At 39.5% G+C, this 27,587-nt stretch overlaps 1 protein-coding gene across 1 annotated transcript in view; it reads right to left on the bottom strand.

The window, feature by feature from the left end:
- Positions 1-27,587, bottom strand: part of LOC126391996 (CUB and sushi domain-containing protein 3-like) — a 259,847-nt gene that overhangs the window by 119,368 nt on the left and 112,892 nt on the right. The window contains exons 22-31 of the mRNA XM_050047075.1: positions 24,950-25,119; positions 23,493-23,649; positions 21,330-21,521; positions 19,629-19,755; positions 18,296-18,498; positions 16,018-16,209; positions 14,290-14,428; positions 12,526-12,713; positions 11,985-12,179; positions 7,549-7,665 (exon numbers count right to left, since the gene is read on the bottom strand). Of these exons, the coding sequence (XP_049903032.1) occupies positions 7,549-7,665; positions 11,985-12,179; positions 12,526-12,713; positions 14,290-14,428; positions 16,018-16,209; positions 18,296-18,498; positions 19,629-19,755; positions 21,330-21,521; positions 23,493-23,649; positions 24,950-25,119 (1,680 nt within the window). The remainder of the gene's footprint in view (positions 1-7,548; positions 7,666-11,984; positions 12,180-12,525; positions 12,714-14,289; positions 14,429-16,017; positions 16,210-18,295; positions 18,499-19,628; positions 19,756-21,329; positions 21,522-23,492; positions 23,650-24,949; positions 25,120-27,587) is intronic.

Genomic DNA, 27,587 nt, shown 5'->3' with positions numbered 1-27,587 from the left:
ATATATATATATATATATATATACATACACACACACATACATACATACATACATACATACATACATACATATACATACACATATACATACATGCACATGCCCATATACCCATAATAATATACATGACATTTATATAATATATACACTATTTATTTTAAAGTATGTGTACCTCCAATAGGTAAGTACTCCATTATTGGACTCAGGCAATTGGGCCATCATACTGTACTAACTATAAGAGGCGCCTCTATCTAACTAAGTAAACCATCCTGTCAGGAGGTATGTAACACCAATGAAAAAACAGCAATATTAGTAAGGACAAGGAGTTATGAGTTGTTAAGACACACATTACACACATTAGTGGCAATAATATGGCTAAAACTCGACAAATCCTTGCCAGCACATCAATTCTCGGTGGTGATAAAGCAGTTTTGGTGGAGTATTTATCTAAAATGGAGTATAAAAGTGAGATAAGAGGCTGTGGCACTTCTCAGGTATCATGTGGAAGCTAATCAGTGAACCTTGACTGCCTCTGCAGGGCTGCTCTCTCCCTCTGCCCTTGCCTCTGTCTGAAAAGTCTTGAAGGTATTTTGTCTCACAGTAAAAAGGATGTAGGCCCTCCACCTTCAATTATCCAAAAAAAAAGGAGGAAAACTGCTTCGATCACACTTTTGTGCATTTATGCCTTTATGCCTTTGCCAACTTGGGTACCGCAGCCAAGTCGTGATGGTGATGCCTCCATCTTTTGCATATCCATCTTATTCAGCGTTTTACCCAAATTTTTTTCCTAATGTCTGTGTGATATGTTTATTCTCCACATCCAGCCACACCTCACCTGCCCGCTAGGTGGCCTTGGTAAGTATCCAGCTCATGTCACTTGTTTCCCATCAGCTGATTACTCTGGTCATAAGCTACTTGGGTGCACTTTTGTTCCTCACTGGCTCATGAAAGCACCGCTCTACTTGATGAGTTACCTTTCTTGTTATCACCTTATAGTGATAATGAATCCTAGGACACTTAAATCCAGAAGAGCCACTGGTAATGTTGGTATTTGTTTTGTTGTTTGTAACAGCTGTTAAATGTCAAAATATCTGCTATCTGCTCCATTTGCTTACTTTTTCAGTTAAAAGCTTATGTGTGAACAACCATTTTCTCTGCAGCCACCACAGTCTGTTTGCAAACATTTTTGATCAGTCAAGATACATGGCCATGATGGCAGCAAATTAAATAGGTGGGAAACAGAAGTTCCCACTGGTACAGAGCCACTCAGGTAAACTATCAGTGGGCCATGCTGTGAAAAGCAATTGCTCAGGACACCCACAGATGACACTGTAATGCATTGCAAGCCCATTTTTGCCTACAGCCACTGCATTAGCTACATGTGCCTTAAGGCAAAATATGCACAAAGCCCACATAAGGTGTAAAAGACACTCACAGCACAGTCAGCGGCAAAAGGTAAGGAAAATGGCAGCATATGTTTGTCCTTCTGGCTATGAATTATGGAAGAGGTACCTGTCGTCTTTGCTTTGTGGCAGCACAGGCCTTCTGAGATTCTGGGCTGTGACAGCATACACAAGCCTCATTTACAGAAACCAGAGGGATTGTATGACAGCACAGACACATATATTTTTAATGACCCATTATCACAGTGAAATTGCATCAGCCCTTTTGGCAGAGAGTATGTGGCTACACCTTGGCACAAGCTCCATCCAGTCCATTAGGCTTCTATCTTGAGTACAAACTCCCCTCTGTGGATTGAAAGCTGTAACTATTGGTCACCTCGAGAGCGAAGAGAGAGAAGTAAGGGGACGAGGGTATTTAACCACCTTCTTTTCCTTCCACTTTTAGCTGCTCTCCTTTTGCTTTTTTATTTGCTCCAGTCTTTATCATCGTTTTTACCTGGTGACTTTTAAAACAGCGTACAGTACTCTTCAGGGGTGTATCCGACAACTGGCACAAGCCATTGCACTCACACAATGGGTACCCAGAATTTCATCAACTTGAAAACCGCAGGTTGTCAAATCCAGTCAATGCAATCAATTCAAGTAAGTGCTTGACACACTCAAATTTGAGGCACATTCAAATAACACATCCACAGACATATGCACTGGTGGAGCCCCATGGCAATAACACCTTCTACAAAGTTCGCAGTTCATATTAGGTTAACCACACTTAGGGTAGTATATACTATTAGCTGACGCAAACAGACAAGGTAATGGTTTTTGTGTGGGATGTAGGAAGTCATGTACTGAGGTGGCCCCAGGCATAATCTTACTCTCCAGTGAACATCACCGATGAGTCAACAGTCAGCCCCCGGGGTCAACGATTTTATGATCGCTCTCAGCAGCACTCTTGATTCTCTCTCTCTCTCTCTCTGTCTCGCTCATTATAACTCTCTCACTCATTATCACTCTCCATCTAACTTGTTCTCTCTGAGCCTTTCACATTCAACCAAGATCTATGTGCCTCTTTCTCATAGTTAGACTCACTCCCCTTACTTCTTGCGGTCTCCTCAGTCTCTCGCTCACACTCATTCTCTGTCCATCTTGTTACAGCCCAGATTTATTACTGCAATCTGTCAGTGCTCCTGTCTCGCCTCCTGACACATTCTGTGGCATCCAATATGCATATGTTGTTGTTAGTATTATATAGACACATACACTGGTGCTATAAAAAGCCTCAGGAGATAAACAGAGGTGACTGAGTGTTGTGTGTCTGTGAAATCAAATTCACCAATGACTCATAATGAGCATCCTTCCAGTGACACATTAGCTAAGGATGCAATGAAACTTTTGCAAAGTGAAGCACAATTAAAAATACTGTGTTATAGTGGTTATACAACCTGCTACATAACCATCAAAACAAGGCCCAGAGTTAGAAGCATATATAGAAGTACTACTGCAGTGTGTTGCAAGGAGAGCATTAGAAGTTAGCCTCAATTTTCACCTTCAGTCATGTAAATGGCCTCTGACAATCAGCTCAATTTTAATGAGATTTTCAGATCCACAGCTGATTTTCAAAGGTTATCTACAAAGCTAATGATATTTGGAGTGAATGTAGCTACATCTCATTGGGGATATTTCAAGCACGATCCAATTCAAAACAAAATAAATCACATATTACCTCGCAAAAGAAAAAAATATACATACAGTATACAAGAAATACCATGGAGGGTCCAGCTAATTGGAAGAATTTGGCTCAACTTTGACGCTATCAAACATCCACAAAGAAGGCAGCACCGAGCAAACAAACCTTGAGGCAAAATACAAACTATACAAACTAAGGCTGTACAAAAAAAAATAAAAAATCAATTTACCTTGAAGCACAGTTTGGCATTTTTGTCAAAGATAAAATGTGTCAGCATGTTTTTTAATTTCTTTTTTCCCTGTGTACCAGTGCACACAATTGGGTCTAATCTTGTCAAAATATTTCAACTGTCAGTCTCCCTGTTTTTAAGTAGGAAAATACCATGCACTAGTGGAAGTATAGAACAAAAAAAGTTACATACTAGCTACCAAATTTGGTGTAAACAAGAGTGAATTTGTATGGGGCTGTGTATGTTTGTATGTTTACAAGTAGAGCCCAAGGCAAAGGTTGAGTGCTATGAATAATTCATCTATTTAAAAAAAAAAAAAAAGAAGCAGAGTTATTGTTTGAAATATGACTACAACCGTTATTTCTGACAGAATAATTAAACATTAAAGGGCAAGACAGATGTGCATGGTACCTTAACGACATCTGAATGGTGCAAAGTAAAATATGCACAGCGCGTAGTATGAGCACTGAAGTACCAAGAAATGATGGCTCACAAATGAATGTAGAGCTTTTTTACTGACTATACTCACAGTGCGCTTTAAGTTCTGGTGTCTACGGCCAGCTCTTTATTTATCATCATTTTTATGATCATCAGCTGGGATACAGCACATAAATGCCTATATAGGCATGTATGCACAAAATGAGAGCAGAAGCCAGGTATCCCATTTGTAAAAATAAGTCAGGTAGGACCAGCGAGCCCTACGCAAAAACAGAAATTTATGTGATTGAGGTGACACCTGGGGCAGAATTGAACTAGATTACATTGTGACGCATTATGATGTTGTGGACGGATATTTATTATGTGCATACGTTATGTTAGTATATCAGAAGCAAAATGTGGCATGGCAAGATGCAGTCCAAATGAAAACACAGACACATACAGGGAGGTATGCACCTATCCACAGGGTTTGTTCAATCAGTCTGACAGAAACCATGACAGCTTGGGTAAAATACAGTAAATCTATACAAACTGTGCTACGATAACACGGAACAAAGTATCTGCCAATGTCCAACACATGTGTAAACACACAAAACTTTCAGCAGTTACACTCATTTGCACTGACAACCTGTCAGAGAATCTTGAAACACACAGTGTAAACCTGTGCTTTTAGGAAAACTCAAGATGAAACAGAAAAAGAAGGAACAGCTGGTTATGTCACCAGTGTAAGTCATGTATGTATGTATGCAAAAATCTTGTAGTAGTTAGAAAAAAGTCAAAGTCAAAGGTAATGCAGGACTTGCAGATCTTGACGATGGCAGGTGCCCAGACAACAAGATCTGAAAAACTATCAATCATTGGATTTGATCTGGTTGCCCCTGTTGGCAATCGCTTTTTACTGCTATACAAAAACAAACAACTACAACAATTAAAGACTGCTGAATTCTTCCTATTTGTGTAGAAGGAAAAACAGAAAGCTGTAAGCGGCAAATATTCAGAAAACATTACTCACTGCCTTACTCTGTCAGAAATGGCACGGCTGAAATTAACAGAAGATTTTTCCTTTTCACAACCTGTATTGTCGTTAGATAACTGCCAAAATCTGGGTATGTGGCAATATTACACATTGTAATAAGAAAGCAAGTTATCCTTGAGAAACTTAACAGTTTCTTATTTATTCAGATATGACAAGCGCTTTACAGCACTCGGCCTGCCTTGTCTGCTGCATATCAGATCAAATATAGCTGTGATATGACCGATAGAGTACAGATCTGATCATGCTTACGGGAAGTAATTTTCCTTATTGCAATTTACCTCATTATACTTGAGGCTACCTTGTAAATATGCAATTTAAAAATACATCTGTCTATCACTGTTAATTTTATTTTGCATTGTTGGCGATGCTAAGCCACTTGTTTTTAGTGGAATCAATTTTATGATGATCAACAATTATAACATAGCTTTCATTCTGGCAACACACAGCTGATGGCTGGTTGCCACCCTGGCAACCATAACTCAAACATGATGTCAGGCACTTTACTGGCACTGGCTTTATCAAATATTCCTATAATAATAATCATTAAAAGCACATGATTAATTGTTTTAAAATGTACTGCTTCGAACTCTAAACCTGCTCAGTTTTCTGAGAAGACTAACACGGTGTGCTAGCGCCATATTTCAACATTCACAAACATTTTACAATACATATATTTATGCCAAGGACTATACCTTGACAGCAAAAGACACACATCCACATAATATTACAGCACCCCCCTTTCTCAGGTGTAAAACCCTCAGGTCACGGCCAGAGTCATGAGATGATATTTCCAACTGACCTTTTCCTGCCAGTTCAACCAGGCTGACATAATGTCTCAAAGGCTTATGGTACGCTATCGGTCATATTAGGGACAGACTAGGACACACGGTTGATACTTTACCCTAGGCGCTTACAATTTCAATTACCTGTATACTAGACACTGAAATGTGATTTCTGCTATAGCACTGCCTATAGGCTACACTCAGCTGCCAAGCTGCTACACAGAAAACAAAATTTATCTCCATACAGTTTTATCTGGAGGTTAAAAACACTAAAATGCTGGACCCTGCATACTGTACAACACGCCCTTATTTTTAATGTAATTTCACTTGATTAAGTAAAATAACTAAAAAATAAAAAAAATGTGTTAGGGTGGTACTGCTGTTGCAATATACTGTACACAATTACAAGTCGTGGCTATTTTCCTAAGAGCCCATACATGCTGTATGCAAATAAGCTGAGATTTGCCAATTGTGATTACAGCAAGAAACTGTGGAGAGTTTGTTTTTCACTATAAGCCATACGATGTTTTTGCCACGGCATTATCTCTTCTGGCTTTAGCTTTTATATCAAAGATTCATATATTACTAGTTAAATGAGGGGTGCATGCTTTGGATAATTTAGGATCTCTTGTTACATCATAGCTGGAGTTGTTGTCCCAACATTTTCAATTTGCTCTATCCAAGCTGTGAATCCCAGTTGCTTTGTTAGACTACTACTCAGAATATATTTCCCTCAAGCCACGCCACAGCAGTTTGTTCATAATCAGTGGGACTTCAATAGCCTCTATGCCTGCACTCCCTGGAATAAATTTGCAGGCTCAGGTGGGAATGTTGCTTGGCGACTTGCACACTCCATTAAGCTTTTGCAGGCAGTTTAAGCAAAGGCTGCATTTATATGCAATATTTATTAAAAAAAAAAAAAAAAAAAGAGGACCTGTGGGTTCCTGGACTCCATGAGCAGTGGGAGATGGCAACAGAGGATGTAAACTGTCGAGTTGGATCATCACACAGGGGATTAATCTGTGTTTCATAAGCACAGGGCTTTACAGAATAAAAACCTCTGCCTACGATTTCTGCAGCTCTTTATGACTAACATGGAATATTGGGCAGATGAGCATCAAGGTCTTCTGGAGATCTTTGCTGAATTATGTATATACAGAGGTGCCTGGATAAACCTGGGAATTTGTTTGCTCCAGCTATTGCCCAGAGTCCTCCGCTGCTTGACCTTCCTCTCCATTACCTTCTGTACAGAGCATTTTTCATGTCAACACAATCAATTTTTGTTTGCCCTGATCCTATTCTGCTTTTACGCCTCTTGCTGGAGCCCAATCTCTTCCATTCTTCAGGTTGTGTTTCAAGTCAGTGGGAAAAAGCCTGCAGCAGTCCCCTAATGTTGGTGTGGAATTCTACCATGTATTATTGATATTATTGATTAAATGTGATTTCATTAGACACGCACCGCTGTGAGGAATAGCAGTAACCTTCACTGACCTTTGTCTATTCATGGTGTAACCACTGATTTGAATATCTGTCAATTCAGTCATTATATATGAGGTGAGTATACAGGGATTGAATATTAATCAAGCAGCAGACAGGCATTTAACCTGAGTGTCTGTGGCTGTAACCATCAAACATACGGATCCAAATTTACAAATCACTGAAACGCATGAAACAAGTTAAGCCCTACAGAGAAATGAATTATGCAAGCCTGAACATTTTGTTTGGTAGTACTCTATGACCTATGACCAGCTTTGAGAGTAAGCCTTCATTTCTTCTTAGACTATCGTCTATCCTCATCATTAACAGAAAACTCGCAGGAAAAACACAGACAATTATCTCTCGTGGCCTCCTCCTCTCACTTCATCTTTGAAGCAAAAATATTCCTGGAAACAGACACTACATCACTATAAGCAGCAGTTGAGCAGACTATATGCAGCAATTTTCGGCAACTCTGGGAAAATAACGCTTGAAATGCTTACCAAAGTCCCCAGGGACGAAGATGTCATAGACACAGCTCTGGCCTCTGGTGTAATTATGTGGGTAGTTTGGGGACAGCACAGTTCCCTCTGAACCTGTCAAGTGACCTCCGCAGGGAGCTGTGGGGACAGGAAGGGAAGCAACAGAGAAACACATTTAACAAATGTGAAACAACCAGCCCACAATACCTGGGGAAATGAGGCAATAAACTACAATCAGCAAATCCATTTTAACTGGCACAGGTGCACAGGTAAGCAGTTCATATCACTAAATGAGATGAAAAGTCACCTTTGAACTTTCAGCTGCTGACAAACATAATTTTGGCCAGCAAACCACCATAATTTGACACTTGAGAGACACTTTGGGGACATATTCAAAAGCAAAGCGAGCTGTAAAAGGACAGAAAAGGAAGTCTGAGTTGTGTTCACAGGGCTAAAACCTAAAAGGGAAACAACCATCGAGGAAAAGTAGTTTTTGCCTTCAAAACACATGAAAACATCATCAATCAACAAAACACACAATCACAAAAGTTCCACACGCCTCGACTTTAATCAGCTCGTAACGCCCAGCAGCATGTTTTGAGAAAAACTTGGACCAAACTCTTCAGCTGAAACAGACTTTCAGTCAGCAGGCTGTGTACATAACAAGTCCAGTTGCTCTTGTTTGGAAGTTGCTGGATAAGTGTTGCTTGCTGCTAAAGTCACAGAATGGTATCAAGACCCCATTCACAAGGGAGGAACCAACACCTGTCTTTGAAAACTATTAACTCCAAACAAAATTCATACCCTTGCATACTTTTACTTGCACCATCATCATAGTGTAGGCGACTAGGTTCATCAATATAAGCTGTGGTCTGTCCTGCACCTGCGTTGCATCTCAGAGTTCTATCTTAAGCTGTTAATGATGTTCCTAATTTGCCAAGAGGCCCTCTAACGTGGTTGCCTCAGACCTCACGGACTGAGCCATCAGGTGGGGGAGCCTCGACTGTAAACAAACACACACTCATTTGTCAGAGGGAAGCTGTCACCAGCTGCTCTGAACCCCCCGTGGCCCGCACAATGCACATGTCACTGCTGTTTCACCGAGAAGCACAGGAGAAGACGAACAAAAGTGAACACAGGGGCTAATGTAGAAAGATGGATCAGCAATTTATCCGCATTTGGTTGTTGGAGTAGCAAGAGGCATGTAATCAAACATATGTGATGACGGCAAGTGGGACTCTGATTGAAGCTGATTTGTCAGACAGAATGGGAGCCATGGTGCCGTGGTAGGTGAGGAATTTGAGAAGGCTGCTGCTGGGAAGGAGGGCACACTGTACTGTCAATCCACAGCAGGTGAGAGCAGCACTATGGAGAGGAAGGGATTCTCAAGATATGCTTTAATGGTTCCATTCTGACAGGTGAGTGTAGTCTTAAGGAGAAGTGGGCACACTGCAAAACCTGCAAAACCATTTTGTGTTCTGTAAAAGACTGATGGGCAGAAATAACCTTAATCCCCCACTAAAAAAGGTGGGTTATTCCTTAAAACTATAAATATGCCACAGAGAATCAGGTTACCCTTTAAGATGTTCATGTATTAAGTTTCATTTCAAGAGAGCTCAGATTATCTTCAAAAACCAAACTCCAGCAAAATGTTCATACATGTATATACAGTACATAGCGTACATAGCCTTCTTAAAAACGTGAGGATGCAGTACCATTACAAACAGACAGAAAGCTGCAAATAGAGAGGTTTGCAATGTTTTTACATTTTCAGCTGGTTATATTTGAAGGATACTGACCCAGCACTGCAATCCACTTCATGCAGACAAACACTGAAGCTAATGGAACCTAATCTAATCTGCTAAATGTATTGGGTAAGATGCTAAAATCTGGACGGACAGCAAAGTCAATGAAATTGGAAATATGACAGGAAAATTGTAACTGATCTGGGTTACGACTAGTACCTAATCACTGCTGATGACTTAAATTCAATCCCTTTAATTTGGTTATTAAAAAAACTGTGTCCAAGAAATCTATTGAGCACTCAAACATACAGTATTTTTGGCATATCTGTACTGCAATTTCTTGTTACTTATCAGTCAGTATATGTGTAGAGCTAAGCTAATCTCAACAAATGATGTCAGCCCACAGATGTACTGGTCTGAAATGTACATGTTTTGTTTATATATATTGGATTTAAGTAAATGATATGGTTTAACAGCTATGTTTGTGTATTACAGTGTGATTACTGCTGTCCACAACACTATTCTACAACATATAATACAAAAGGAATCAGTCTTGTCAGTAATTACCGACTTTTTAAAGTAAACTGCGTGTTTTGCTTCTTTGGGAAATACCATCAGCTTCAGTTAATTGCGAAATAATGTGAAGGGACAGGAGCTGGCCATATGTTGGGGCAGCTGAAGCCATTAGATTTAGCCTTTAGACTTAAGTCATCAGTTCAAATTTGGTCTCAAAGTGAGAATACTAAATGGAGAGATGCTGATGGACCCTTTAGTAAAGCACATAACCCCAGGGCTGTTCAGGGAAGTTACACAGGTGCCAACTGTAAAAGTAATGAATAGCTCCCTGGTGTGAGAGTGGGTGCCCCTGTTCCCCACTGCTGAAAATGAGAGCTGAATTCTAATTCAACCTTGGCAGATCAGATACTTTGAGGAGTATTAAAAAAGGGCGTCATGCTACTGGAGGAAGAAACGCTCGAGAGTTATCTTGAAATCTTCACATCTTTTCTCACTTCTCTCATACTGTGATACTGAAAAGCTCTAGGAAATATCTTATGCTGTAGATTTGGCTGTGAATAATAAACAATTAATATTTGGTATATTATGTTCTTCGCAACACACTGCAATTATAAAACTACACAATTATATAACAGACTATTTTTCACTAACACTTTGTTGCTTTAACTACTGTTAGTTTAAACATAAAGTAATTCTGCAGCGCAGGTAGATGCTAATCAAACACTGTGGTGTTTATACTGCCAATTAAAGTTGATGAAAGACTTTGTGATGAAGTCTGCTTTTTTCCTACTTTACCACAAAGGTTGGCTCACTTCCTGTCAAGCCAGTGCCTTATGTACCATGAATGTATTTATATTGCTTTGTTGACTGCCAACCACTTCTTTATTACTCTGCTTAGATTCACTGCAGGTTTTATGTTTAAGGTCAGTTCATTGTTGGATTTATGGGTTGATAATTGATAACCTGAAATGCTATGTGCATGCGGAGATACTGTCACTATCTGTGGTTATTGTGCTTTAAAGGAAAATGATTCAGTATGATTAGACTGACAGGGTTCAGCTGTTGGAAACCATGTTTGGCAGCTGGGTGTGTACTGAAGATAAGAGTTAGAGTTATGAAAACCAGACAAATTTAAACATAATAGTTTTCACTATTGTAAAAGGCAGAAAATTTAAGCCTTTATAAAGCTATATTGTCCTCTGTTACAAGTTATGGGACTGAAGAACTTAATATATAGCTTCGCAAATGTATATACAGTACATTAAAGAGGACCTATTGTGTTTTTCCTTATTTTCTGTCATATATATAATGTAACAATGTTTAATTTTTTTTATTACACACAGCCACAATTTCAAATAATGACAAACATATGTAAAACCTCAGGCCTCAGATCATTCTGAATACTCTGTTTTCAACTGTTTTTTTCTGCTTTTGCAACAAGATGACATCAGCTTATGACAATTTTCTTTATATGGTCATCTGCTCCATGCGCACTGCTGCAAGTGTTTATGTTACGTGGCCTACACTGCCACATGTAGCTACAAGCTAAAGTCAGGGAAACATGTAATTTTGGTTTCCATTGTTAATGTCTTCCCCATTTTGGATCATATTTCTGCTGGAACATGTCTGGTTGTGAAGATTTTGGTTTAGAAGCTTTTATTAGTGATTTTTCATAGCAGAAGGTGCTGCAGTTCTCTGTTAAGGCCATCCCCCTGGTTGCTATGACAGTGCAAAGATGCCCAGATACTGAAGACCCAGAAATAAACACAGTTCTACTAGAAACCCAAATAAAAGCATGAACCTGAGAATTTGCATGACAGGTCCCCTGTAATGTAATTTTCCATTTGGAGTTGTCATCAAAAAACAAAATACACACATATGTTCATTTTTATAATGCCCCCACCAGGCTAGAGCCCCCCAAATTGTTTTAACACATGACATAGTGATGTCTCTAATATAAAGTATTTGTTTTTATTTATTTACACCTGAAAAGATTTAAGTGCTCTACATCAATATCACAGAATTCTCTCCTCTCGAGTCTTGCATTCTGCGGGAGAAGGCTACACCACACTTCAACTCATTTTTACTCAGCACAGTCTTGGTATCACATAGTATCAAATATTGACCAAACAGCTGGAGTGCAGTTCTCTGCTACTCAGGCAGGCCTTCTGTTAATGCACAAGTGTTGCTTCTCACCTTGACAGCTTGGTTTGGCTCTGTCCCACTCTGGTCTCTTGCTGTTGCCCATGACACATGTCAGAGTGGAGTAGCCCTGCAGCAGGTAACCAGCCTCACAATGAAATGTCACCATAGATCCCAGCTTGTAGTCAGTACCCATTCTAGAGCCATTCATCACATTCCCGGGATCAAAACACGCCTCCCGCAGTTTTGCTGCCAATCAAAAGAACAAAGCCTTTAGAGCACTGACAAGTGTCTAAAATGAGAGTGGTTTCTCATTAATAGATTTTAATAGTTATACAGGCTGCAAGTGTGTGTGTGTGGTTTGACATTACATAACTTGTTAACAAATAACATGGTAAACATGGTGGAAATGAATAAGGGTGAATGAAAGGCTGGCATCAACATTAGAAAAAGTAGCTCTGTACAGTAGCAAACTTCAAAGACATTATTTTATGATTTATTTTTAAATGTATCCAACTAAATCCCCTGCTGCAATGCATACACACATTCTGTAAAAATGCATATAGAATCCCACTTGCATAGGCCTTCAGAGTACCTTTGTATTCCAAATGAAAGCCGGTGTAGCTCACAGAGCCATCGCTGCGAAATGCCAAGTACATGAAGTTGGAAGTGCTCTCAATCTTTTCAGGAAGTTTACTGTCTTGGAAACTGCCAATCAGATGAGAGCTGCTGTCTGGACCATCGTAGATATACAAGAAATCATAGTTGGGCTCAATGCTGAAGCTGTGACAAGTGAAAGAAACACACAAATGAGAGATAAAACAGTTGTTATTTTGCCAAGTCTTAACCACCAGATTGTGCAGATTGTATGTGAGATTTAGAATGCATTAGGGTTTCAAAATGAGAGTGTGCACCGCAGTGCTAGAAGTGAGTCATGCCAAGCGATTTGTTTTTGCATCTCCAGACAAAGAGATAAAAAAAGATATCTCCCCCAAGAGGTGAGAAGAGATTAAATTGTTGTGACACTGCGCTGGCACAAAATCTTCCCAGACGGCAATGGCGATGCAGTGTGAAAAGATCGTTTCATATTGTAGTGCTGTATATCAAATCACATGCCGCAGTGAGAGAGAGAGGAGCATTTGTTTTCAAAATAATGAGCGTGGTTTATGACAAAAATGTAAATAGCTTGGAGATAATTGCATTTGAGTTGGATCAAGGCAACTCCAATTTAAAATCATAACTTCATCCTTTCATTTGGCATTCCCAAGGGAGAAAGCAGCATTGTGCTAACTCTATTAGATGTTTGTTTTGAAGGACAAAGTTGAAAAAGAAACATGGTGAATTTCTCTCCTTCACCTCGAGAAGAGGGAAAGTGGGTGGGAGTGCAGTAACAGTCAATGTACATATGCTCCTTCTCCAGCCCTTCATCAAACGACTACAAAAATAATACTCAACAGTCGAGAGCAACACAGCCCATGAAAAGTGCCCTCAGGCCCATCTGTGAGTTTCCTCTGCCAGTATTGCTGCTACATATTTAGATTGCAATTAATAATGTAAAGCTTATGGTCTGAGTATCATTCAGTCTGGGAAATGAGTTGCACTCATCTCACAGTTCTGCCTGAAATATTCAGTATTCATTCAGAAATCTTGTTTCACCACATTTCAGCAAAGTGTCAGGAATACCTGCCTTCTAGGTATTTGAAGAGGCACTGCTGATTTCCCCCTATCTCCCAACACACCTGGACTCAAACTCAGGTCCTCTGCTTAACATACATGGCCAACTTTGCTCAATACTGTGATGTTATAGCTGGTTCCACCGCAGAAAACAACCAATTCCAAGGCACAGCCTGAGCTGTAGTGCATCCACTAAGAACTGACTCCATTCTGTTGCAGGTAGGTTACAAACATACCACAGGTTTAGGGAAAGCTTCATCTTGTAAGCTACTGGACCATATCCTTAAAGGACAACACTGTTTTTTCCACTGTGTCTAGTAGTTCTTATTGGGGCCACTATTCACATCCTGCAGAAACCTCACATTTCAGGATTTTCTTTTAAAAGGAATACTTCAACTCCCCCAAAAGACCATTTGTATATCAATGACTCACCCTGTGTTACCTTGAATTGAAAAAAACTTTGTATTTCTCACATGCATCCACAGCAAACGAAGAATCCACAAAACTTGAAAATTCTTGATGAATTGAAGCAAAAGGGATTCACTTTAAACAAAAGTAAAAATACAACAAAACATCCATAGACAAACTCTCACACAACTTGTGCGGTATAATCCAAGTCTCATTTATCCAGTCGTAGCCTATCCTTTCCAACCTTGACCATGCCCTCTTCAGCAGCTCACATTACCTGATGAAAGCCAAGGAAATTACGTAGTCAGAGTGGACAGCGATGAGCCAGTCACAGTCTTTGCTGTGTGGGTATGGGTGTGGGTAGTTGGGAGAGAGGATGAATCCTGAAGATCCAGTCACATTCCCACCACAAGGAGCTTGGGAGATAAAAGAGGAGGAAGAGATGGATAAGAAAGATGCACACAGTGGTCACAAAGAAAGCCTTTAAATGTGCCTGACCTGCTGCAAACGTTTGGCTGAGCTGAATTCAGTTGGAGACAGGTAGGGAATGAGCACCTGCAGGTCATTAAATATAATTGACTCAAATTCTATGACCTTAGTCGACCTCTATCAGCAACAACCATCAGGTACTGCAATGACATCAGGCCAGAAACCAGGGCATGAGAAAGACCATGCCATTATTTCCCCACATTATGATTACAAGGACTATTTTTCTGACACTTGTCTCGCTAAGGGATTGGATTTTTCTGGTACACATTCCAATTAATTTCCAGTGCAGCCTGTTGAGTGTTTTATTCAGTAGTCAACAGGTCAGCACTGCACAAATAAGTTTGTCTCCCTGTGTAGTTTTACACATAAGGTAATCATAAAATATGATAAATATTTGGAATAAACATACAACTTAACAAATAGAGAGTTAACAAAATGGTCTTATTGGTCAAATGATCTCAGTGCTGCTTTTATTAAGACTTCTGCAACTCTTTCAACAAAAGTCCAAAACTGTAAAAATGTTACTCTATTTTACTCATTTTTCCTTGCCTGTCATGTAATCATTTTGGACTTGTTTTATATTGTTTATTACTCTTGGATCTTACTGAGAGATTAAAGTACAGTAGCAAGACATTAAGGCAACTTAATAATCAATACATGCATATGGACATTTCTGCTGTGGGGTTTAACTGGATGGATTATGTTTATATGATTTTTAAGGACATCTTTTTTAGAGCCTAAGCATGTCAGAAGAAATTCTACGTGCCTAAATCATAAAGCCTCATAAAAGGCTTTACTTGTCATTCCATTACCATTTTTTCTTGTCATTGACTTGATGAATAAACTGCCAGCTGTCATGTTTCACTACAAAGAGGTGTGAGTAACACGCTGATGAGTATGTTGCTCTTTTTTGGTGTGGTAACACTTAAGTTGTAAAAAGACAGCTGACATTTACATCAAGTTTTCACTGATACAGACTTGGTTCCGGTGTCATTACATTTCGCTGAGTCGTGTGAACTTGTAATTGCACAGTGAGACCTACAAATGCCTAGCTCTTTCCTGTCCAGGAAAAAACTTCAGTTAGACCTGCTGGCAGCAACATCTAGGTTTCTTTGGACCTACTTAGTGTAATTATTTCTAATTGCATTGTTAGGTAATTAGCTGTTAAGCTCTAATAAGACAATGTGTTGGGAGACCGTAGAGTACTCCGTCTTTGACTGGCTACAGAAGTGGATTTGTCCACATAAGAGTTGGCAACGACTCAAACATATCTGAAGAGTGTTGTTTATCCTGCACATATTCTTAAGACATCAGTGAGAGAGAATTACAGTCTCCGCTACAGCCGGTTAATAGAAAAACTCCCTCGCCCCCTCCTCCTCTCACCATCTCTTTCAGTCTGATCCCCTACGCTTCCCTCCCTCTCTCCCTCTCCCCTTCAATCCATATACCTCTCTCTGTTTCCTCCACACACACTCCCACTTCTCCCTCTAACCCACACTATCTCCCTCTCTCTCACCGATGCAGCTTGGAGGGCTGGGTTGCCAGTAGTATCTATTTTCCACTTGGATGCAGGTGATTCTGCTTTCCCCCTGCAATTCATATCCCGGATCACAAGAGAAGGTCACCGAGTCACCGGGCTCCCGCCCTTCCCCGTTGCGACTGCCATTCATGGGAATACCTGGATCTCTGCAAGCTGTCGCAAGTGAACCTGAAGGGCAAACACACACACACACACGTGACATGCACAGACATAAACACACATGTGCATGCAAAGTACAGGGAATCAATGTGTGCACAGGAGAACATACACACACACACACACACACACAAGGAGTTTCATATCATAGAGTAGACAGCTGTCAAGCTGAAACTGTAGCTCAAACAGAGTTAGACCACAGAGCAGATTACTGACTGATATCAGTCAAAATCCTGCTGTGTTTTCCTAATCTGTTTTCCTAAACCACAGCTGTGGAGCCCAGAGCAACAAGAATGATCTGGTAAAATCTGATGGATTCTTCAAATATGCCCATCATGACAGACTTTACTGAGAGACTTAACACACTTAAGTTTATTGCGGTTTGGTGTAGCTGTTGCTTTAAAAACCATAACAACAACAACAACAAAAAAAAAACATCCAACAAGTACACAGATGAAAAAAAATTGAGACACACAAATGTGGAATTAAAATATAATGATGATCACATTGTATATAAGAATCAATAAGTTTAACATCTGTGAAAGAAGTGACCATGATAGTTCACAGTGTAATAAAGACACCCATAACCTCAATACTACATAGACGATGAAAGGAAGTGTAACTTTATCTTCAGAATTATGGTATAAAGACTTAATTCAACCAACCCTAACAAAGGTTTCTTTTAATTGTACTGTGGCTTCAAACCTGAAAATACACTGATATCCTCAAAAATATCCTGGATACCAACCACAAAATACTGTCACTCATTAAGGAAGGCCTGCAAATGTTCACTGAACACTAACATGTTTTGGTTCTGAACACCACTAGCCTTAGGCAAACTGGGTATTTAAGTGCAGTATGCATGTCTACTATCGATTACAGCTTCAAACGTGTTGATTGATTTTTACATTACGCTGCTGCCATGCCTGAGTGCTAAGGAAAAGAAATACAAACCCATCATACATAGCTTATTATGGAACTGCTGTACTCATGTGCTTGGTTTTAGAAACCATTCATCAGCAGAACATGTTGACTGTATAAGCAGACTGCCAGCAGTGATGTGTAAAATACCTGTGACTTTTACTGCACATCACATCATGGTTAAAGGTTACATAGAATACTGAGAGATCCACATGGCATGAGGAGATGTTTAACTTAAAAGCTGCACCATACTTCAGTTTAATAACTTGACACCATTTTGGGATATAATGTTTAGAAATCAACATGATATTAACCTTTAACATACTCCTTAGCATTCTTTGTGGTGACAACGCCTAATGTGTCTGTTAAAACAGACATACTCTGTGGTAGGGATGCACAGATACAGCAAATATTGGTATCAGCCTTTGTTTGTCTTGTTGGCAGCAAATATCATGACAATGATTGACAGCAGTGGCCAATATTTATCTGTCATATAGCATAAATTTTGCACTGGCTAAATATTGTGTTGGTTATTGGTGGTTCTTTTTATCATTAACCTCCCTGTTTGGGAAGGCTTTTCCTGAGATGCCCATTTTTGTTTTATAAAAAGGTCCACGTTCAGCCCTATGTTCTGATCTACGGTAAGTCTGTGCTTCATGAAAAGACAAGAACTTTGTATTCTGTATGGAAAAACATCGAGATAGCTCGATCCATGTTCTATTTATCAATGCTACTATATTTTATTGCGTCTCTCAATGCTTTTACATGTAATTGCATTCAACTTGTGTTTCATAAAAAGAAAGTTTTTGTAGGGCTACTGTACTGAAAATGTCTCATTTAGTAGGTACATGTGGTTGTATAACAGGCTAAAAGGCTTTTGAAACAGTTAAAAAACAGTTAAAAAAAAATCATGTGAAAGAAGATTATATTATAAGGTTGTTTCATAAATTTGTTTGTTTGAATTTGTGCTTATTCAAAGATGCAATGAGGGGCTAAAAGATTTTTGAACAGTTCAGGGTTTTTTTTCCATTTATAATGAAGTTTTCTTTGTCTCCCTGGCACAAGAGTGTAAATAAATAACATACGTGATACTTATCACCTCCTCACAAAGACTCTCACTAAGTGCAGACAAATTACAATAAACATTTACATACCATCAACAGAAGGAAATACTCACTGGAGAAGTCGATGGCAAAGCCAGACTTGGTGATATAAAAGTCAGTCTCGAACTGTATGGTGACGATGTTGAGAGTGGAGTGGATCCCCTCAGGCAGCAGCGAGCCGCTAACCTCCTTCAGAGACATTTCATTCTCAGGAGGCCCGTCCCACACCTTCAGGATGTCATGGGATGCCTCTGTGTCGAATGCAAGAAACTGGAGACTGGGAAGGGTGAACACAAGAGACTCTTAGTTTGGCTTTAGTTCAAATTAGTTTAAGTCAAATCTTTGCATTTAACATATGATCAGAGATAACATCAGCCAAATTTTAAATTTTGGCATTTTAAATACAACAAAAACAAATGTTATCAAGAGGGCAAGCAGAATGGCTGATGAACTTAGCAAAGATTAAATACAGTGCAAAAGAGAGATCCATCTAGAAAGTGTCTCCCCATGCTTTTGGGTATTACAGTTGAGATATGGTATCATCAATCAATTTCTACCAAAGTTAGAAATACAAGAGCACAGACTTATCTGCAATCTCATCAAGAGATACCCTGAAGCAGCTCTTCTTACAAAGAATGTGTGGCTGACTTTATGAAATCATACCATGTTTACTTCGACCTCTAAGCCCAAATGGGTTTTATTTCACAGTAATACTAGAAGCTTTCAACCAAAAAAAAAAAAAGGAAATGTTTCCATGTCCCGGGAAAATTCCCCTGGGTGCTGTCACAGTGTCTACAAAGTCCCTCTCCCAATCATTGTTAATGGAGCTGCTACAGGCTGTTTCTCTCGATGACATCTAGTGCTAGAGGAGAATTGTTCATGTTTAAAATCTTAACTGAACTTTACAACATGTCATGAAAACATTTTAGGATGTTTTCATCTTTAAGTCTTTTAAAGTTAGGTTAAGTTAGGATGACCTCATTTAATTTAAGATCTGTTTAAACTGACTTAACTCAGTTCACTTCCAGGCAATTTTCTTGTGTATAAACTGCAGTCTAATGATAACGTCCATCAAATTCCTTTTCGTTTCATCGTATCAATACACTGAGTATCCTATTGTGCTGTTGTTGATTAAACTTATTCCTGATATGTTAATTTCTTTATGAGACTAATAATTTAAGGCCCAAATGTCCTCAGAACCAAATTACATGAGTGATGATGCTAAATTCAATCTGCATATTTTGATAAATTACTGCACATCTTTATTAAAATATTCTACAATATAATGATTCTCTAAAAACTTATTAATGGCTACGCTGTGCAAAGACAAAAATGTTTCATTTATAGTGGATAGATAATATATGCATTAATATGTATGTATTATATGACCATGTTATAAAAAGATACCTGACAATGTTGCCAGAGTTGACCTCAATTGTCCAGGTGCACCTCAGGTTGTTGTCATAGGGGAAGGGATACCCAGGAGAGAGGATACGCCCTGTAGACTCACCCTTAAAACTTCCACCACACTCCGCTGCATGCACACACACACGCACACGCACAGAAAATGCATGAAAACCTCCAAAATGTAAACTCACATAAAAGTAAATGGAGAAACACACACACAAGCAAATGCTCATATCACACGTTGAAAACAAATAGAGGAAAAAAATGCTGTCAGAGTGCAAGCTCACTAAAGCTAGTCTATGATGAGGACTAATGAGCAACAGTTTAAGCTCTGCTGAAAATGAACAATTTTCTTTCTTTCTTTTTTTTTTTTTTTTTTTACAGGTAATAGTTTTTTTTTTTTTTTTTTACAGGTAATAGGATTATAACAAGGACTTTCTGTCTGGGCAGAGATAGTCAAAGATGCAAAACTTGTTTTGTCTCCAAGTAAGCCTTCTAATGATGCCATTAATTAACTTTAAAAAGACTGTGTCCAGAGAATATATAGGCTGGGCCTTGCACTGCAGGGAGGACACTGCTAAAAATGTTAATGACTGAAGGAATATCTCATCATCCAATCTATGCTGTCTCTCCCCTGGTTATCGTCTGGCTATCTATATTGCAGAACAAACGGCACTTAATTAATAGGAAAATTGCATTACACTGCCACAGTGGTAGGTTATAATCAGTATCATAACACCGGGCAAATGTAAAAGTCCTTGACAGGAGCTGGGATGTGGCCCTGGAGAAAAAGCTGGAAATCCCATTTCACATTCAGCTCGCAAATACAAAGCTCACTATTCATATTGACCACTCAGTGATCCAGCACTGTTAAACAGTTAATCAATAGACTGATTTAGTTTTTTTTTTTGTGATGGTATTGAACATGCCATAATGCCACACCAAAGTCCTTTCACGGAAAAGGGAACAAATACATGTTTCATTGAAAAAGGCAGTAGGACACAGTGGCATTTAAAGTGCAATTCTGCCCACGTCAGGAATTTATAAATCATTTTTTACCCTAATCCATCACTGCTAGACATCAAGAAACAGACACTGCCTCACAACACCTTCCAGACTCTAGCAGCATGCAGGTAATAGCTTTATCATTTCTCTGTCTCTCTGTCTCAGCATGTTCTGAATATGAAAGCACAGCCTGGACTGTACATCATGTCCGTGACTCAATCTGATATGAATATTCTGATAATTATGCCCGGGCTTTGAGAAACATGCTGATCAATGGCTCGTGAATTAAAACATTTGAATAACACAGTCTACAAATTAAACAGAGACAGAGCATCACAGTGAAAGTTCAACAGCGATTCAGATTGTTTCACGAGTGTTGTTAATCACTATACTCCTAACTTTCTGCATCAAGAACACACACAGAGAGATCAATGATTCAAAACAAAACATCAGAGCTGTCTATATTCCCTTACAAAATGACAAGCAGCGTATTTTCTTTCAACACGGTTCAATTAAGTAGAAATCATGTTGGGATAAATCCTTAGGATTAACACCTAGCTGAGCAATGTTGACAGTGTGCCTGGCCTGAATAATAATCTACTACAGAAGGAGAGAGATACAGAGAGATGGTCAGAGGGAGACAGGGACCAAATATTGAGACAAAGACAGTATTGAGACATACGCAGAAAGGATTACCTATACATGACGGCAGGTGGTTGTCCCATGCCCTTCTCTCCCCAGTCATGCACTTGAGTATGCCACTGCCGTGCAGGGTGTAACCTTGGTCGCAGCCGAACGTGATGGCACTTCCAGCAAAGTGACCCTGGTCACTGACTTTGAAGCCAAACTGCGGCACACCTGGATCATCACAGTGGGATAGCTCAAAGCCTGGACGAGTGAGATTAAGAAGCAGAGGAGAAAAACATAAGTCGAAGAATGACACAACATGAAGACCATGAACACATAATAAACACAGAATTGCTTGTCTGCATTTAAAACAAAGTCTACTGGAGAGCAGCCATTCTGTAAACCACTGCCATAATTCCATTCATTTGTATTGTATGGGTATTGATTGAGCTTTAAGAATTAATTTCCAGTTGAGGGCTGGGCTTACAGTCCCATTATATCACTTGGCAGTAAAAGATTCCTTTTGGACACAGAGCACAATTAGATGTTCACAATTAAATGTTCAACTGAGTGTGGGTATTTACCACGATTGAGAAACAGCCCATGCACTTCCAACCCTTTGGGGTAATACAAAAGAAATAAAATAAACAAGCCACAAACAAGAAAACACTGCAATAATTCTTTAGCTCACCATGTTTGAACTCGACCATGGCTGTTATATGTATTCCTCTCTCTCAGGTACTAAATGTAAGTGTTCTGCTATGCAGCAACAGTGGCTGCACATAAACCCAGCAGTTCTGATTTATGGTCTCTTCTCACAGCGAGGTCCATGCCCATGCCAGATGTTATGGTAGTATTACAAGTGTCATGCCCAGTATAAATCTCCAACAGTTACTGCTCACATTTAGAAAATTACCTCTGCACTTTTGGTAGAAGAGTCATGAAAACATGATCAGGTTTCATGTCCAGACAAGATTTAAGCTGCCCATATTCCACCTTCTCCTTGCCCTTGTGCTGTTCGTGCATCAGTCACATCTCTCCGAGTTGAAAAAGGCTATTCATTCTGGTTGAAAAGACCAAGTATAGACTGCACTTTGAGATGGTTAAGGGTTGCTAGTCCACGCTTTGCCATTTACCTTGTGCACATACCAGGAAAAAGTAAAAGGAAGTCTAATTCTGTAAAACTTAATTATGTACCTCAAAAGGCACCTTGTAATTAGACCATTCCTTACTCTTAAGTAGGTGCAGTTGCATTTAGATGCTGATGGCAATTCATTTTAGTCGTTATAATTCACTGCACATCCCCGATTAATGGACATTTATTATTATTTTTGCAGACCTGTAGTGATGCTGATCTGCACTGAAACTGTTATTTTATTTGAACTATAGAATAAGTGTGATAAAATAACCCACTGTGCCAGGTATAGACTAAAAAATTGCCAGTGTGGGCCTAGTAACTGCAAGTTAGCTAAAAACTTTTTTGCTTTCATACTTTAAGTCAAAACAAGACTTGGCCTGTTGCCATTCTCACTAACTATGTTGAATCCCACCCTAGAAAACTCACTGGTAGACGAAAAGAATTCAGAGAGCTCAATTGCAGGTGAAACACAAAAACACTTTAAATTGGACTGCAAAATGCAGTGTCACCAAAACATTCTCTCGTCACAGTAATAAATTAGAAACGGTTAGCAACAATACACAGTCAGCAAGCCAATTAGGGGGAGAAACAAAACCCATCTATTACTGGCCCACTTACAGCAATGACCCAAACTTTCAACAGACACACACGCACACTGTATGCAGAGTCACACACTGTATACCGTGCATGCACGTGCACATTGCTAATGCACACACAAACACACTGATTTCAAACAGTCCCAACAATAATTCACCTGTTTTAACAAGGTACAGTAAGGCAGGCATGGACGCTAATTGCAGGGGTGGAGAGCAAAGGAAAAAAGGGAAAAGGGATTCACATAGAGAGAGGCTGAGGGAGAGAAAGGGTGGGAAGAAAAAAAAGCTAATTTTCCTGAAGGAATGGCGCAGCAACACCATGCTGTGTTAAATGGATACCCTGACAGTGAAAGACACAGTGAAGCAGGGTGAGGGTCAATTAAAATTTTCTTTAAAATTCTGCTACTTGAAATGCCTGGCTCCTGAAGTGAGGCTAAATTCACTCATTTGGAAAAGCTTTAGGGCCCTCCTCCCCCAGGGAAATGAAATGTGACTTACTGTGGTATATGAGCCGGAACCCCGCTGCTGTCGCCTCCTGGTCAGAGTAAAATTCAAGCCACAGATAGTTGGAGGTGCTGGTGAGGGACAGACCTTGCATCGACGTGCCTGTGTATGTGCCAAGGAGTGGGGCTGCGCCGTCTTTGCCATCATACACCTGATCAGAGTCAAAGAAGGAGAACGTGATGGAGAGTTTTGCTGCTTATGGTGGATTAAAAATAGCCCCAATAAAGTAAAATTATCATATTGAGAATTAAATATTAATACTGAGGAAAGAGAGCCACAATTAAAAAGAAGGTATTAGTACTGTATATTCTCTTTTTATATGGCACATCTATTGCAAAACCAATGTCCTAAATGAGATGTGAAAATTAGACCATTATTCTTGCCATTGATTTGATACTGTGCATCTGTAGAGCTAACAAGGCAGATGGTGGGATCCATGAAGTCAAACTAAAATTAGACTGTTTTGAAGGTTTGGAGGAATAATTGTCCTTTCTCTGTCATGCTATTAATTTCATCAAACTTTGAGTGAACACCAATTATCATCCAAATATTATACTAGAACTAAAATCCAATCCAGAGTTTAAAAGCAGTGCATTCTCTAAGCAAAGAGTAAGGTACTTACATTGTTTGTCTGTTTTGTGTGGATTTGTTGCTCAGAAATAATTGCATGTTTTTTATCTTCATTTGTTATTCTGTTTTTTCACAGATCTTTTTTTGATCCATGTATCTAATGGAAATTACTTGTTGAAGAAGCACCCTTTTGAATTCCCACGAATTTCCAGCAGTATACCTAATCTTTTCTGATTGACATCTGTGAAATATCAAGGAATGAAATACAAGGCTCTGGGCTCTTCCTTTGAAATACTACTGGGGCCCTCTCGGTTTTGTTTTTCTCTTTCTTCAAGTCAATTTAGCTCTCTAAGCATGTCTTTTCACATTTCAGATGTTCACAAAATGACTAAGTACAAGAGATTACTGTCTACACAGCTCCATTACTAGAAACACTGATAGTAGGCTACAATGCTCTGTTAATTGGAGCATTAGACAAGACATCTGCATCCTAAAAAGAGTGCATTCCAGCTGTGAAGTAGGGACTACATAGTCATTTGCATCACATTTGTGGTGCTTACCAAAACTGTTAAAATGCCCTTGAGCAAAGAAATGAATCTCTTCCTTCCCAAAGGCTTGATGATGCTGCTGCTGTTTGACCTTTGCTCTCACTATCAGGGCAAAACAATTCTGTATTCTGCCTGTCGCTCTCTGCCTAATCCCTTTTCTGGTTTCCCAGGTTTTACATAATAAAGAGGCAAAAAGACCTGCCTCATACACCTAAACTTTAATTAGACAACTACATTAATGTATTTGACTTAGTTCATAACCAAAGCCCTGTGTTTGTTTCTTGCCTATCTGTTTTTTGTAAACCGAGAGCAGCGACTGCATTGTGTCTTTACCTTGAGGATGTCACCTTGTGCGAGCTGAAATGTGCTGGCAGTGATGTTGATGCCTTTGCCTGCTTGGGCCTGAATGCTGTACACACATTCATGGCTGTTGTCATAGTTCATTGGATAGTTTGGTGACAAAAGAACTCCCTCGTTGTTGGAGACTGTCGATCCACACTCGGCTGCAAGAAAAAACAACAACACGGAGACAATAATTATTTATTTATTTGTTTTCCTTTAAAACCAGAGCTGCCTACTTTAAAACTCATTACCAATTAAACAAAGTCACGGCAAGCCCTGCATAAATATTTTTTTTCTATTTGTTTTCAAGCACTACTGTCATGTAAAATTCATGTCACCCTAGCAGTCCTTTTTTAACACAAGGCTAAACTGGTGTGCCAGAGGCAGGGTTGAAAACATGTTGGGTACTCTATCACAGGGTGTGATGGAACTAGTTTAAATGACACAATGCCTCTGCTATGAAGCAACTAGCTTGTTGGAGTCAGCTCTTTAAATGTGCAAGTAATGTAACTGAGCTTCTCTGGGGAGAAAAATCAGTGTAGCTGTATTGTCCATGAACACTTCTCCTTTAAAGGGAAATTTCGGTTTATTTCAACCCATCTCCTATCGTCCTAAATTTGTTTCAAGTCACTAGTGACATAGAAATAATAGTTAGCATGTTAGCCGTTAGCCTAGATACAGCCGTAGCGTCGGACCTGTTAAAACGTAATTGAACGGGCATCCTTTCAAGTGCAAAGTTAGTCCACTAAACAAGCTTTTTCTCCACAAAGACCGCCTCATATCGTTAGGATAAATGTCAGAGAACATATAGAAAACGACATGTAAACGTGTTGTCTTACCTTACCGGTGTTATGTCCCTACTGGTTTCCAATTTAACTGGTTTCCTTACCGAACAGCTGCAGATGTGCTGCGCCTCCGTCAGCAGTAATATGTTGTGTATGTTTGTGTCACAAATTCACAAACATACACAACATATTACTGGCGATTTTAAACATCTACCACAGTGAATATGCTTCTGTAAGTGAGCACTACGTACCAGCGACATAAAAAAAAGAAAGTAAAGAAAATATGATATACACAAATTTGCGTCGAGCTGGACTCGATTTCACGTCAACAAAAAGACAATGTAACACAAACCGCACGTCTACCTGTGTGAGCCACTGAGACTCACAGAGAGCCAGACTTTCCTCAGGTATTAGTAAATTACGTCAGCATCCAGGTAACATTTTGATTTGGGCTGACCTGAGACAACTGGTTACCCTCGGCTTGCCTTGAAAATACCCACACATATTTATCAATGTTTCTTGTTCTTTTTCCATGAGTCTACAAACATATTCAGTGCCACATTACAGTCTGCACAACACTGCACACTATGACAAAGCCTGTCATGTTTAAAAAGTGGCGATCTAACTCGCTCACTGCGTACCTGTAGAGATAGAAATAACAGCATGACGTCACCTCTCTCGGACCATGGCGACATTTCTTTTAGTGTGTGTCCATAAATGTGAGTTTGTTCTTAGAGCTCACATGTCTCCATCAGAGCTAGCTGCCAGGTTGTCATAGAGTGTAATACTATTAATATTGTGTCATGGTAGTTAACGCTTATACAATTCCGTTTGCTTTTTTAAAATTTCGGCCGACTTTTTTTTTTTTTTTTTTACTCGGTCACGGAAGTCATTTAAAATGTAGCGAAGCATAATACTTAAATTAAAACATAGGCTACTGATGTAACACTCAAATTAGATTTTTAAAAAGTGCAAGTACACAAAAAACTACTCAATTACAGTGACGTGAGTAAATGTAAGTCCATGCTTTTCACCTCTGTAATGATCCAGTGGCTATAAGTGCTTGGTTTTTATTTACATATTATTTAGCGTATTTTGAGAGCATTTTCCGAGTTAGATTGTCACTTTTTAAACATGACAGGCTTTGTCATAGTGTGCAGTGTTGTGCAGACTGTAATGTGGCACTGAATATGTTTGTAGACTCGTGGAAAAAGAACAAGAGACACTGATAAATATGTAGCCTATGGGTATTTTCAAGGCAAGCCGAGGGTAACCAGTTGTCTCAGGTCAGCCCAAATCAAAATGTTACCTGGATGCTGACGTAATTTACTAATACCTGAGGAAAGCCTGGCTCTCTGTGAGTCTCAGTGGCTCAAACAGGTAGGTGTGCGATTTGTGTTACATTGTCTTTTTGTTGATGTGAAATCGAGTCCATCTCGACGGCGGCCATAAAACTCTGCAAAATCAAATTCCTCCTCCACAAAGTCGAAGTCTGGCAAAAGTCAGCCATTATTCTATAAATCTTTCATAAAATAAATGAATGAACCTTTCAGGCTACTGTCCGGTTCTGCCTTGCAGCTGCTGCGGCTTGTTCTCGCAAGATTTCAGGCACGGTATGAGATTGCTGCTTGTTCTCGCGATATTTCGGCCGTGCTTTGCGAAGTAGAGGTAAATGGTAAACACACCGTAAGGTAAGACAACAACTCTGAAGACCACCTGAATGTGGAATGTTAGTATATAGGCTTTCCACATCGAGAGGCGATGGCCGCCCTTATTTATTTGAGCCAGAATACACTGACGAAGAGCTTCGTGAAATTGAAGAACGGAGGAGGAGAGAGAGAGGG

Source organism: Epinephelus moara, chromosome 6, assembly GCF_006386435.1.
Source record: "Epinephelus moara isolate mb chromosome 6, YSFRI_EMoa_1.0, whole genome shotgun sequence".
Taxonomy (NCBI): domain Eukaryota; kingdom Metazoa; phylum Chordata; class Actinopteri; order Perciformes; family Serranidae; genus Epinephelus; species Epinephelus moara.
Note: the sequence above shows the minus strand (reverse complement) of the source record. Positions and strands in the feature narration are given on the sequence as shown.